The sequence below is a fragment of the Metarhizium brunneum genome, chromosome 3 (genome assembly GCF_013426205.1).
Source record: "Metarhizium brunneum chromosome 3, complete sequence".
NCBI lineage: Eukaryota > Fungi > Ascomycota > Sordariomycetes > Hypocreales > Clavicipitaceae > Metarhizium > Metarhizium brunneum.
In genome coordinates, this window is record NC_089424.1 from 3869520 (window position 1) to 3883561 (window position 14042).

General features: G+C 52.7%; 4 protein-coding genes across 4 annotated transcripts; 3 read left to right on the forward strand and 1 right to left on the reverse strand.

Annotated features, from left to right (window-relative positions):
* Window positions 1–223: 223 nt before the first annotated feature.
* Window positions 224–1801, forward strand: RKM4 (Ribosomal lysine N-methyltransferase 4; the record flags this gene model as incomplete). Its single annotated transcript, XM_014684634.1, has 4 exons — window positions 224–353; window positions 417–1006; window positions 1061–1294; window positions 1352–1801. The coding sequence occupies 4 exons, from the start codon at window positions 224–226 to the stop codon at window positions 1799–1801; spliced, it is 1404 nt and encodes a 467-aa protein (XP_014540120.1).
* Window positions 1802–3975: 2174 nt separating this feature from the next.
* G6M90_00g064230 (uncharacterized protein) lies at window positions 3976–5068 on the forward strand (the record flags this gene model as incomplete). The annotated part of the gene is made up of 3 exons (XM_014684633.1): window positions 3976–3993; window positions 4064–4880; window positions 4938–5068. The coding sequence occupies 3 exons, from the start codon at window positions 3976–3978 to the stop codon at window positions 5066–5068; spliced, it is 966 nt and encodes a 321-aa protein (XP_014540119.1).
* A 541-nt stretch (window positions 5069–5609) lies between these two features.
* Window positions 5610–7218, reverse strand: apm1 (AP-1 complex subunit mu-1; the record flags this gene model as incomplete). The annotated part of the gene is made up of 4 exons (XM_014684632.1): window positions 5610–5690; window positions 5781–6878; window positions 6964–7092; window positions 7180–7218. 4 exons carry the CDS (start codon window positions 7216–7218, stop codon window positions 5610–5612), a joined length of 1347 nt encoding a protein of 448 aa, XP_014540118.1.
* A 4106-nt stretch (window positions 7219–11324) lies between these two features.
* On the forward strand, window positions 11325–13103 carry ccg-8 (Clock-controlled protein 8; the record flags this gene model as incomplete). The annotated part of the gene is made up of 2 exons (XM_014684631.1): window positions 11325–11703; window positions 11791–13103. The coding sequence occupies 2 exons, from the start codon at window positions 11325–11327 to the stop codon at window positions 13101–13103; spliced, it is 1692 nt and encodes a 563-aa protein (XP_014540117.1).
* Window positions 13104–14042: the final 939 nt, after the last annotated feature.

The following is a 14042-nucleotide window of genomic DNA, read 5'->3' on the forward strand; positions in this document are numbered from 1 at the left end:
GTGCTGGTCTGGTGCCACCGCTTGCACGGCTGGTCACAGGTGAGGCCCCCACAGGGAATAAAATTCGGCCAGGCAGGAGTCATCCCAACATTGAAAACCCAGTGCTATCACCAGCTTAGGTGGCCTGGCTGCAACCCCATTTTCTCAATATTTCTGCTACTGTCTGGAAAATACAGAACGGTAAAAATAACCTCAGGTGGTGCTCCAAGCTGGCGAGTACGAAATGACAGCTGAGGACTTCACAGCCAGGACCGCTGCCTTTTTGCAGTGGTTCAGAGCTCTCCCTGGTGCTACATTTTCCGATGCCATCGAGATTGTTGACCTGAGATCCCGTGACGCAGGTCGTGGAATAGGTCCGTCACTGGCCAAGATGTGTCGTGTTTGACCAGCACGCGGGCTGACATGAGAGATCACAGTTGCTCTTCGCGATATTCCTGCTGACACGACCCTTTTCACGATACCCCGGGATGCAATTATTAATTCTGACACGTCATCCTTGAGAGAGAAGCTGCCGGAATTGTTTGAGAGTCAAGGGGATGAAGATGAGCAGCAGGCCCTGGACTCCTGGAGCGCCTTGATCCTGATCATGATGTATGAGTTCTTCTTGGGTCATCAGTCCAAGTGGAAGCCTTATATCGATGTCTTACCGCTAACATTCGACACCCCCATGTTTTGGTCTGAAGAGGAACTGTCATATCTTCAAGCCAGCGCTACCGTGAACAAGATTGGCAAGGCTGACGCAGAAGAAATGTTCCGCACGCGGCTCATCCCTGCCATTCGTGGACATCCGTCTGTTTTTGCCTCGAGCGGTGACTGCAGTGATGAGGATTTGATTGGGCTGGCGCACCGGATGGGTAGCACCATCATGGCCTATGCTTTTGATTTGGAGAATGAAGAGGCCGCGAACGATGACGAGTCGGATGGCTGGGTTGAGGACCGAGAGGGAAAATCCATGATGGGCATGGTTGCAATGGCGGACATCCTAAACGCGGACGCCGAGTTCAACGTATGATGGGGAAACTTCGGTCTTGATGACGAGAAAATTACTGACTACGTGTAGGCTCATGTCAACCACGGAGACGAGGAGCTGACCGTCACTTCGATTCGTGATATCAAGGCGGGGGAAGAAATCCTCAACTATTACGGGCCTCATCCCAACTCCGAGCTTCTTCGAAGGTACGGTTACATCACAGAAAAGCATTCACGATATGATGTGGTAGAAATCCCTTGGAACGCCGTACAACACTCCCTCATGTCTGAACTTGGTGTGCCACAGAATATTATGGCCGAGACGGTAAGCAGCCTAGCTCAAGCTCACTGGCTTGAACACTGCAGCTGACGAGTGTTGCAGATGGACAAGATGGATCAAGATGACCTGGAGGACATATTCGTGTTGGAACGAGACTCTGGTGAGCCGAATCCGGATGGAACCTTCGCGGGCCCTGCCGTGGTAGATGGGATGCCCCCAGACCTGAAGGAGCAGCTCAAGGCAACAATCAAGCTGCTGCAGAAGGTGGACGGAAATCTGATCTCAGACAAAAGAAAGAGAGATGACATCTTACGTTCTACAATGGTTGAGACGCTGAGGCTCATTGCATCGCGGTACTCGACAACTATTGCCGAGGATGAAATCTTGCTGGCACAAGACAGTCTTACTCGCCGTCAAAGAATGGCAGTCCGGGTCAGGCTTGGAGAGAAGAAGCTCCTACAAGAAGCATTTGATCATTTCTCGGAAATGGTTCTGCAAGAGGCGGCTGACACGGCCTCTGCGACAACGAAAAAGGCAAAGCGATCCGAATAAAGTATCTGTCGACATACGGCGACCACGTAGCTGGGCAAATAGAGCGACAATGATACTACCAGAAGAAAGAAAAACCTCCGCCCGCGTGACTATAGTGTTCCAAAGGAAGCGATACAGGAGGCCCAAAAGCACTTGTTTTGCGGTTCGAAAACTTCCACAGCCTGAATTACAAGGCTTTAGCTTTTGCGTTTCTAAAGCGAGGTACGATCCAGACGGGCCAGAAGACAGAGCCATGCCGCGTTATTCGCGACCCGGCTGATTCACCGAGGCCGACGTAAACGAGTTCAGTCATCGGGAACAGCCATCACGACATTAGTGGACATGGACAAGTGACTTCTTATGACGCCTCTATAATGTGTCTTAAATTCTACAGAAGTGGCTGGATCGGGATCTCGAATTCCCATCTGATAGGATTTCTTAGATCTCGATGATCTCCTCGATTATTAGAACCGAGCTCGATGTTTCTCACGGGCCTGTTGTTCGACGCCGCGAATGGCTGCGACTCCCCAAAATTCATGGAGAGGCCGGCTCCTCAAAGGAGCGTGTGCGCTGTGACAAGTAATGCGAAAATAATATCTTACGGCGATTATATCAAATTATCCGAAATGTCGTTACGTCTACCTCTGCATCATTCCGGACGACGAAACCGATCCAAGTCGGAACCAGCCGTGACGTTGGAGCCGCCATGTCATGTTCCAGCACATTTTTGGTGCAACAGTAGCCATGCTTGGCTAATTGCGATTCCGTCCGAGCTCTGGCAATGGCGGTTTAAGCCGGGAATGCGTGGGTTTGCCTCGTCCGCCCATCTTCGGGAATGAAGAACTCTGGCGTCTGTTATCAATTTACGGCCGAGGAGGTTCTGCCCGTTTCGTTATATCCCAGCCCTCGGCGGTGGAATTTCTTGCAGCACCTTAAGGGCTCAATGTGGAATGAGGCTGTGATACAAGAGAATAAGGCTTGGTTGGGCTGTTCTTGTTGTCCAAGGCAACTAAACTAACTGAGCTGATATCCACGGATGCGAGTTGCAATGTGGCCGCGTGTCGTCAAGGCAAATAAATGCCCTTGTTTTCCAAGACATGTCCGAGAATCATCTGCATGACACGCTTTCCCTCTATTTCTTTTTTTGTTGAAACGACCTTTTACTACATCAGCACATCTGGGTCAACACAAGGTTGTTTCAGCCAGCCTTAATGCGGCATTGGTGGATAATTTCTGGAAGAATAATTTGCGCGCCCGGAGGGGTTGGCCAAGACCGATTTTCCTCGCGACATAAATTTGGCGACAGCCACATGCGATGGAAACACATCGCCAACTCCGAAGACCTCCGGTCAAAATGATTGGTTGCCGCCGAGCTTGCGACTACATCCTGTCGTTAGCTTGACGAGCTCAAGATGTTAGCCCTAGGAATATGCCCATGGCAGCTTCACCGCAAGACATTCGAAGACACGCTAGCCAGATTTCAGTTGCATACGCTTCGGTACCTACGGAACGGCTCTGTTTTCCCAGAGTGCCCGGGTTATGATCTTGGCCAAGGGACACGATCTGGACACATCCACGTGGCACATCCTCCTTGTCCTGGCATAGTGAATGAGGGCACTTTGCGCATATGAAGCTGCCATAAAGTTAATCGGCCAGGGCCGAGCTGGCACGTCAGTAACTACCGAACGCCCCCAAATACACTGAATGATTGGCTTGCATCAACTCGATCGCCATCGGAGACAACTTTGGTCACTCACGGGATGAGAGGATGATGTCGTCCCTGCGCCCCCCACTCCGGGATCCCAGCCTCGACCTCGGTGATGATGTGTCCGCCTTGCTGGTAGTGAAGATGGTGTTGCGTGTTACCGGGTGCAAGAGGCATCCCAAAATTTCATTTTGTACCCTTGAGGACTATTCCTGGATGGAACATGAGAGGCACACAACATGAAAAGCCTGAACTCACCGATCCTTGCGGGATGTATTGTCTCGGGCAGCAAAAAACATCAGTGTGAAAACATACCGAGAAGAGGCGCCACCAAGTAGGTCATGAAGGCGAGAAATTCGAGATCAGTTTCTCTATAAAAGGGGGCTGAATGGTCGCAACGACAAGCAATCGAGTCCTGGTTCAAACAAGATCATCTCATCATTCTATTCACCACTCTTTGAGAATCATATACACCATTCTGCAGACCACCATGTCTAACTCGCATTATGTAAGTGTCTTGAGCACCGTGAGATGACATCTCGGGAGCAAGACACGCCTTCAACTAACAGGCACAATAGTCCAGCAAGCATAAGCATCACAAGAGCAGCAAGTCTGGCCGGTCCAAGACTACTGAGAGCAGCAGCAACGGATGTTCGTGGCCCGTAAACGGAGACGTGAGCTTCCTCTTCGTCGTGAATGAGCTGGAGATCAGGTTCCGTGACGAACAAGACCTTGACAGTGGCATACGCAAAGATGACTGGCTGAATGTGTTGCCTCCCAACACGCCAGAACTCTACTCGCCGGAGACACTCCAACATGTCAGTCAGGTTATGAGGTTTCGAAACGGGCAAGTTACGCCCGCTGGGCCTGCTTACTACTGGGCACGCGCTGGGCAGTTCGATGAAGGATGCATTGCCATGGCAGCGGGAGAGACCCAATACCCTCTACAAAAGTACAAGTCTGCCTCGGTTTTCTCCTGCAACCCATCGCTGCCGGTTGTGACCCTTGAAGGTGATGCGAGGACGAACCCCGATCCCGATTTTAATGTCCTGCAGTTTGTTCATCAACGCAATGCCGACTCGGGTAGCAATGGCGTCTCCCTGGCTGCATTCTCGATGGACCGCTCCTCGTCTGTTTGCCCACCACCAGTCAAGTTTGTGGCAGGTCGCCATGCCAGCTGGATCCCAAGCCTGGTTCCTGGCATTTGCCGCAATCCTTACATGGCAGGCGAGTCTTCCGGGCTAGGCGGCGAGCTTCCCATTGTCATTGGGCTCATGGCGTTCCACGCTTCTCCCGACGGCGGCCGAACCATCAACGACGTTTTTCTTGGACGCGGAGAAAATAGTGGGCTGTGGAGGAACTATCGCTGGCAAAGCAGCTCGTCGCCTGCTGGCTGTACGTTGGCCCTCCCTCCTCTCGCGTATTCTCGAATCAACTAACACTCTAGTAAAGACACGCTTTCAGAGCAGGACACTCCTCGTGGCTACCTGGTGCACATCTGCCTCGACCCTGAGAATGAAGCGGGCTCTACATTACACTCTCTTTACATGCTTGAGTGGAATGGCGTTCTTGTCCAGGGCTAGCTAAGATGCCTTCCATGAGTATTCATCCCAACGACAGAGTCCCATCGCAGTTTGACGGGAATGTTTCTCTTTGTCTTGTCTTGTATTTTCTTGTTTGTATCCCGTGTTTCTAGTTGTTGCTACTAGGCTAGACAATTTGTGTCAGGAACACAAGCCCCTCGTTTTATTTTGCTCAAGTTTACTCGTGTCGGGAACACGAAGCCGCTCATTTTTACTCGCTAGCAAGGGGGGGCGCAGCTAACCTCCCCAAAAGGAAACAGACACAGATTAACACAATTGTTTATGTTTTGACATTTTTTATTCTTGTCTTTCTCTATACTTGATTGAATTGATCTGTTTTATAAAAAAGCCTGCTCAGTCTCCTCTCCTTGATGTGAATGGCCTCCCTCTCCCCTCCCAGTTTCATGACCCTGATAATGTAGTAAGTAGATGCGCATGCGCCTGTCATTGCGGTTCAAATTTTCCCGACCCGTGCTTTTTGTTTGGAAGTTGTGCGGAATGAGTGATTGCGTCTCGTTCGTGCCTTTTGCACGTTGTCGGCTCAAACGGCATCTGGTAGTCGGACGGCAATGTCACCCGATTGAGTAATGTACCTGACCCATGGCAAGGACGGGTATTGTAGCTAGAAATCGTAAGTCATTTACCCTCGCCGCGATGGACCAAAAAAAAAGAGAGAGAGAGAGAAAGAAAGGGAGAGCAAGGGAATGAGTACCTTTGGTTCTGTAATCTTCAAATACCGCACCTGGATACCACTCGTCGTAAAGTAGGGAATCTCAAACTTGACCTGGATGGGCCGCTTGGCGCCCTTGCCCATGCCGCCGACGCCGCCCATGCTGCCGCCAAACCCGCCCGTCATGCCGCCGCCGTGCTCGTCGTCGCCCCTGACACTGGGGAGGCCCAGCTCGGCGCGCATGAGGAACTCCTTCTGGCCGCCGAACTGCTTGATCTTCCAGACGATGGCGCTCTGCTCGGGGGCGTAGTGCACGGAGCCAATGTTTGTCCGGAAGCGCGGGGTGTCGGCGTCGTCGGGGACGGGGACGATGATCTCGACGTTGTTGGCGGTGCTGCGGCGCTTGAACTGCGCGCGGGCCTTGAGCATGTACTCGATGCGGGAGCCCGAGTGGGACTCGACGACACACTCGATCCAGATGAGCGGCTTGACCTGGGTGTTGAGGCGGTACGACATGAGCTCGAACTCGCCGTCCGGGGGGATGAAGGAGATTGTGCGGTCGTTTTCGAAGCGCGCCAGGCGCACGCACTGGTGGAACTTGACGTCCTCCATCTCAATGGCCTTGCCGCGCGTGGTGCGGCCCGTCGTCTCGAACATGACCTTGTCGTTGAGGCCGAGGCGCAGCTCGGGCATCCCGCTGAGGTAGCACTTCATCTTGATGGCGCCGAGGATCTCGCTGCGCAGCACGTTGCCGTCGGAGCTGACGAGCAGGTTCAGGCTCTCGACCACGTCGAGGAACACCTCGTTCTTGCGGTACCGGATGCCCTCGGAGCGCCACGAGACGGCGTTGGTCACGGCGATGGGCGGCCGCGCCTGCACCTCCAGCTTGTGCGACTCCTGCGTGATGTACTCCTGCAGGATCTTGGACTCGGTCGTCTGCGGGTAGCCAAAGTCCATCATCTCGTCGAGCAGTTCGTAGATGATGACGAAGTTGTCGCGGATGGATTCTTCCTCCAGAGCCTTGAAGTACTCGGTGAAGACTTCGACGATTTTGTGCAGGAAGAGGAGGATTTCGGCGGCGTTGGTGTTGCGCTTGGTCAGGGCGAGGAGGTAGAGGTTGTTGTGGCGGATATACAGGTACTGTTGTACGTTTTCAAGTCAGAAGGTGTTGCGTCTTTCGTTTGTTATTCTTTCATGTATATATTTGCGAAAAGGGGTGACAAACGTTGATGCCTTCATGGGAGAAGCAGGGCGGTACGGCGGATGATTCTTCTTCGGCCTCGGATAGGAGGATGGGAAACTTTTCCACGGCTGACATGGGAATGTCACCTCTGTAGTTGCGAGCAAGGAGCGTCTGGTGCGGCGATTGAGTTAGCTGAGTCGCGCCCTTATTTCTTCTTCCTCAAGCCTGGAACTTGGGTTTCGGGGACGTAGTATTCACCTTGCCCTTCAAATCTAGGAAAAACAGTGCCGAGGCCATGGTTGCGTTTAGCCGCCAAAGAGCTTTGACGCGGGGAGGGAGAGATGCCAGCCAGCGAGGGGTATCAGATGAATCAATTGGCACGAGGGCCAAGGAGAATGTTGTCGAGGAATTCTACAAGCGCCGCTTCGTCATGTGTTTCGTGTCCCGGGTATCCAGCTTAAAGTGATAGAAGGAGTGGCTTCAGCAATGAACCGCTGGGATTGTGATATGGCGAGATGTAGAAATCTGGTTGGCTTGAGCATGTCTCCTGTGTCGAGTGTCGTCCAATCCAGCTACCCTGGGCATTACGGAATGAGTAGCATTCGCTTGGCAATGTCATTGGTCGGCAGAACTGCGGTGAATCTCGTACCTTTTCTACCGCCTGGGTCACGTGGAGAGATGGATCCCTTCGAATTTCGCCCACCTTAAAATGTCGAATTGCCTAGTGCTTCTGCTCTTTTTCTTCTTCTCACCAACGCGCCCGTTAGACAGTGCAGCCCATCCTCCAGCCCGTGTTTGACATGACATTCTGTTGTGTCTCTCTGCGGTGCCGTGGGCGGAAGCTGCGATTTGGTGGCGCGGAGAGGGATCTATTTTGGTTTCATTAAGAGCTGCCCAAGTACTTTCATTTTTCCGTGGCTTGGGCGGCGTCAGAGGAACCGGACATATTTATGCGCCCATTTTAACTGCTTGACTACTTGGTATGAATGCCGAACCATACTTCTCGCCTCGACGGTCTTTTCTCTGAGAGAGATCCCCCTGGCTGACAGGAGCCTTACACATAACGTGCTAGATTTGCTTGGAGGTCCTTGATGCTGTCGGATACGTTTTTCCCTTTTTGGTTCTTGCCCTTTTTAATGCCGTTGTTTTTGGGTCTCTTCTCTGGGTATTTGACCCAGCACTTGTTAATTATATGGCCGTTTTATGGCAGTAGGTGCAATTGTTTTTGCTTCTAGCGATCATAACAGTATATTGTTCGTCGATAGTCCGTTTACGCTCTCTTTCTTTTAGGGTGATTAAACGGCCATATAATTGATAAGTGCTGGGTAAAATACCCGGAGAAGAGACCTAAAAACACAGGAGCCGAACTGATATTGGCCATGGTTTCTGGTAGCGAACCTTGCAGTGGTGCAGCTCCGTCAATATTTCTGGACGATGGCTCGTTGCCACAACTATTCTCGCGACACTTTCCCGATGCAACATAATCAAATCTTGTATAATCTGCATGATTCCCCACACAATCTATTACCAGCCCAAGTTTTCGGTTGGTGATGGTGTTGCATTTTCATGTGACTTGGTTCCATGACGGTTATAAGACTACTACCGTCCAAGTGTAACGAATTGGTCGTATCTGCAGTCTGCCGATAAGCCTCACATCCTGCAACTGTCATGGGGAACTCCGTCATATGGGTGCTCAGGTTATAATGTCCATCGCCTTTCAAATTGCTCAAAAACTTTTGCAGAGACCGGCCCTATGTATACACCGATTCGCTTGCACCAAGGCGCTTCAGTGGCTTGCTGTTACTCACACTGGTGACGATTCTAGGATTCAGCTTGCTTGACATGCACCTGATACTAGGGATTGATCTCAACCCGTTGACATGTGAGGGTGTGGGTGAACAACGCCATGCCAATTATCATCGACCAAGAAAGCCGGGAGTTCTTGCAATGCAATATTGTAGTCAAATCTGGCCGCCTTATACCCTGTCAGAATTCACATTGGACCGGGTTTTAACCCCAACAAAACGAACAGCAGCCCTGGGCCGGGCGTGTCTTCCATGCTGCAGACGGAGTGGATCGTGAATGGTCGTTTGCGCAGGAGGCAACTCCCGCGTCGTTTGCTCTGTGGGGAACAAGTAGATGGGTGCCATTGGGGGATTGACTACGGATATTAGTAGCAGTAACTGTAGTATTCGGAAGTCAGTGACCACCAACAATAGTTCTCGTTATTATAAGCGTTCCTGTGTCATATGATCTGGCAATTTATGGGCCTGTGCGATGGGTGTCTCTGACCCAGCTTCGTCCCAAGAGGCGTCAACAGTTAGTTAGCTACTGAAGGTGACTGTGAATCAAGGAACAAGTCCGTGGGCGATGAGGAGGACCCCCCCAGTTCAGCCAGCATAACTTTAGGCTTGTGCATCAAACAGCAAGTACGTAATAGAGTGAGTGGCTCAGCTTGGCCGCAACCCGTTCATGGCAGCATGTCTTGGAAGCACTCATTGAAAGCCATATGTTTTCGGATGATAACTGCTCATGGCAAGCCAAATGCATATATGAAACGAATGGTATGCCTGGCCATCAGCATAGAATCAGTCATGATTTACTGAGACTGGCAGTCATCGAGTTCTCTTCAATGTTCTTCCCGTCGGCAGCTTGTGAAGGAAAATGGCCCCAGGCTCAGCCGGCACCCACCGCGTCGAGCCAATCGAGAAGAGTCTGGTCTGGTTGGGAGGAGCGAGTCTGGGCGCGTACCAACTTCTGGCTTGGTGCTTTGGAGGTGTCGATTGGTTTCGCCAGGCCTCAGGCTGATGTCACAAGCTGGGGAAACCGCAGTCGGACGCCACTAGCACTTCTGGGTTGTGTAATGGAAATTCGCATTGTGGTGTCGTTGCATGTGATTTCCCCACCAGACTGCCGAGCACGTGCAAGCCAATGACGAGATGGCATGAACTGGGGGCCCGTCGCTTCCCACAACCAGGGCCGACGGAAACAGTCATTGCAGGCACCGACTTGGCAATGCTGATGGACACGCATCAATAGGCGACAAGACGGCGCAGAAGACTGTTGATGAGATGAAAACAGCTGTGCCGAGTCTGTGTCGACACCTTTTGGCCTTGGAGTGCTCGTCAAACCATCTGACTTTAAGGCTTGATGCTTGATGGCAAAGCGGCTGAAACGTCGCTGGCAGGTCTGGTAGTTTAAATGGCGTGAGCAAGACAACAGGGAACGGCGATCACCGGGGAGGAAACATGTTCCCGAACTCCGGCTGGACATCTGGAGCCTCCATCACTGCAAGTCCCGAGAATACTACTGTGCGGGATGGCGCCTGGAGATGGGTGCCTTACACCGGGGTTCTGCGAGGACGCCGCCTGGAAACCACACTTGGGAGGGGGCATGGCATTGATGCAAAAGTTCCGCTGTTGGCGGTACATGTAGTTGCAGGATGCCCGGTCTTCATCCTGACGTCGCTGAGAATAGAACAGCAGAGGCGTCAGCAGGCCACAGTCAGTGCGTCCATGTCGCAGCGCTCCTGCCGTCAATTGCAGCTAGGAACATTGGAAGGAGCGGCGACATGGAACCAAACATGGGCCTGGAGGGCATCTCGGCCACAACTGAAGCTGCTTCAATGCCATCAATGTCTGGTCTGGGTGCTTCCAGCTCTGCTTTGCAGTGGATGGGCAGCCAATTTTTGTTGGGGCACTGGGCTGGCCTGACTCGGACAAGAAGCAAAAAACGAGAGGCCAACCGGCGAGGACAAAGACATGGGCAGACACAATGCGAGACGCAGAGAACAAAAGGGGCCCCCGCAGCTAGGCCAAATGGGGCTTCAGCGGTAGCACCGACCGCCCAGCGCTGTCCTGGTGCTGGAGCTGACCAACATGTGTCAAGGTGCCTGGCAAGCAATCACATGCTCGCCCTTCGCGCCCCCCAGACCGCCGTCGAGTGCGCGGTTCGTGAAACCGCCGCCTCCCAACGAGACTGCTGTTGTGCTGCCATGCTCGAGTGGTCTGTCTGGTGGTTGCTTTGTTTTACAAGGCCCTCCCCCCCCCGGCCTGCCTCCACGACCCATCAAATCTTCATCCTCGTCCTCGTCCTCGTCCTCGTCACGGGCCACTCCTGCCGCTCCGACTGATGTCCCATTGTCGAGCCAAGGCCTCGCCCCCCCTGCATCCCTTGCCCGGCCTCCTACAAACACAGAGACGAAACCTCGTCGCCGACGGGCTCTATCCTTTGTGTGCGGCTCCGCGGCGAAAAGGCGAGCTTGGTCGATTCTTTGAATAGCATCGCCAACCCACCGAGTCTTGCGCATCGTCCCAACTATTTCTTCGCCGGCAGTTCCTTCACCATCGAGCCCTCAAACCAACGTCCCGACTCCGCGCCCTGGCCAAGGCGCCGCTGCCTCCATGCAGTTCTCGCCCCCTCCCGACGTCGATACCCTCTCGACAAAGCTTCCTCCGTTGAATAATCATGATACCGACAAGATTCTCCCATCGCTCAGCAGTGTGACTGGCGTCCATGGCTTCAGGGGCGATCCCATCCTCGACCACCAAAACTTCCGTTCGCAATCACCACACTGGCCTCCGTTGAGCGGCCCTTTAGCCTACCGCCAACCACCCAATTTTTCCACTCGCCGGGCGGACAGTCCAGCTACCATGGACCTCGATGGCAGCAATAGCGTAACCAGCGCGCCGTCGCCGGATCGTCACAGTTCCAATAACAGTTTGAATTTGGACGACCCAGACGTTCGATTAGCGGCAGAAGCGCTTGGCGACCTCCGAGCAGGTATGCCGTCCATCACTTATGGCTGTCAATCAAGTTACTTCGGTTCACATTTCCATGGGCCCGTACTAATACTGTTTGCTCTCGCAGATTTCGTTTCGTCGCCGCCAGATACGGCTAGCCTGGCCCCAATGAGCCCAACCATTAATAGCCACCATCGAACATCATCCTCCCAATCCAGATCACCTCAGCCCGAACCATTATTATCCCTTCTGACGACTTCCCATCCACTCGTGGCTAGTACAATCGGAGGGGCTAGTTTTGCATACGGCGGGGCCAAGAATTTCTCCCCGCGGTTCAAGTCCGGTGCTGAATACGTCGAAGGTTACCTAACGCCGCTTGCCAAAACTGTGAACTCGGTTGGCCGAGTCACAGGTGTTGAAGGTGGTGTGCGTTGGTTCCTGGGAAACAGACGCCAGCCCAACTCAGCTGATTCCGATGCCAATGGCAATTCCAAGAAGCGGCGAAAGGTTGGTCAAGAGAGCGATGGTGCCAACAAGAAGAGCAGGGATATGACAAGTGGCGATACCGACATGTCTCCGTCTACACCGAAAAGTGAAAGAAGATTGTCGTCGGCTAGCACCGTAGATACCCTGCCCGCCTATGACGAGATGAGGTCGCCGGCCTACACCGAGATTGAGGCTGGATCACAACAAGCGCCGCGGTCCACCCCCTCCAATGCCTCGTGGCCATCTCGCCTCATCATGTCGACTTCAGGATTGAGCGTCGCCATGAGCGCTGAGAGTTTACGGAGCCTGAAGTACTGCCTCAAGTGGCTTCGTTGGACAAATGACCACATGAGCCAGGTGATTGGCAACTTGAAGACTACACTGGAGGAATACGAGAAGACTGCCCAGCGGCAAATCGAAAACTCGGAATCCGGCAAATCGCAAAGCTCCGCCGACGCGCCTGACAATGCCGACGGTCAATCCAACGGACAAACCCCAGAACAAGCCCGCACCGAGCTGACTAACAAGATCAATACACTCAAGGTTGATGTTCTGAAGACTCTTCAGGAAACCATCAATACCGTGTCCAAATATGCCGGCGGCGCCTTGCCCGAGAACGCTCGCATCCTTGTGCGCCGGCATCTAACGAGCTTGCCCCAACGCTTTCGATTAGCCAGCATGTCAGACACGTCCTCGGAAGGCGGCGAGAAGGATAGCGACTCGGCGGTGCGTGAAGGTGCTCAAAAGGTTTTGGTCTTGGCAAAGGAAGGTCTGGAGATGGTGACGCAGATCACTGGCGTCTTGGACGGCACCATTGTCAGTGCTGAACAATGGTGTGAGCGCATGGGGAAACGGCGACGGCCTACGAACGATGGCGATCAGCTTGAGTCCCCTCAATTTGAGCCGCCCGCCACCGTTATTGAGGCTAATGGCGATGTGAAAATGGCTCCTTAAATTCAACCACTTGGAGGAATAGTGGTTGAGAGCAAACTTATTACGCCATGGGGAATGAGGAGACACCGATTGGTAGGACAACTTGAGGGGTCCAAAGGCTGGGAAAATGTTGAGGGGGAAGCGGCTGGAGGAGCATTGGCTGGCTCAAAAGAGGAAAAAACTGTTGTTCGAGATTTCTCGCCTTGGTGGAATGTTGCAAGATGCCACAAGGCCTTGTCCTGAAAGACTTGCATGGATCACGGGAAGCACGTCTAGTATCTGATTTCCCCCTTTCTTCCCTCTTTTGCTTTTGGCAAAGAGACTTTTTTATTTTGTTGAAATGATACCTACTACATGACTAGGGCGACGAGATATCAGGAACATTCATTCGCGCCGAGCCCTGCAAATGGCAAAGTGCATAAAATGCACAGGCTTTACTATTTCTTTACTATGTATTCACCATTACCACGACGCATCTTTCTTTTCTCGATGTATATAGCGGCGCTATGGTGTTGGGAAGAGGGTCTGAATAGCTTGGAAGTGAACAGGACAGCAAGTCATGAATTGAATGATTGCGTTGACCACGATGGTGCGTCGTGATGCTGGCTCGTCGTCTATACCGTATATACACTAGCGTGTTGTAGCATGACATTGGTACGGGTCATGACTAGTGATGTCTTGCCTGGGAACACGCTCAGACACTAGGTCTCTGGGAATACGACTTTACTTGTGAGTTTATGGAAATGGGCAAGCAAGAAGGTTGCCTGAGGTACATATGTTGGTTCGGGTCGGTTCTACTTCCATGCTGGGGACGAGCACCCCGAGCTGGGGTTTGCATTTGGGGTTGGGGTAGCAAGTGCTGGCACACGAAACTCTGGCGGATCGGCGCGTCTGGTCTGGGTGACATGCTAACTGTAGAGGAGACGGAGGTGTTGATGCCGAGTTGTGGAGGTTGTCAAG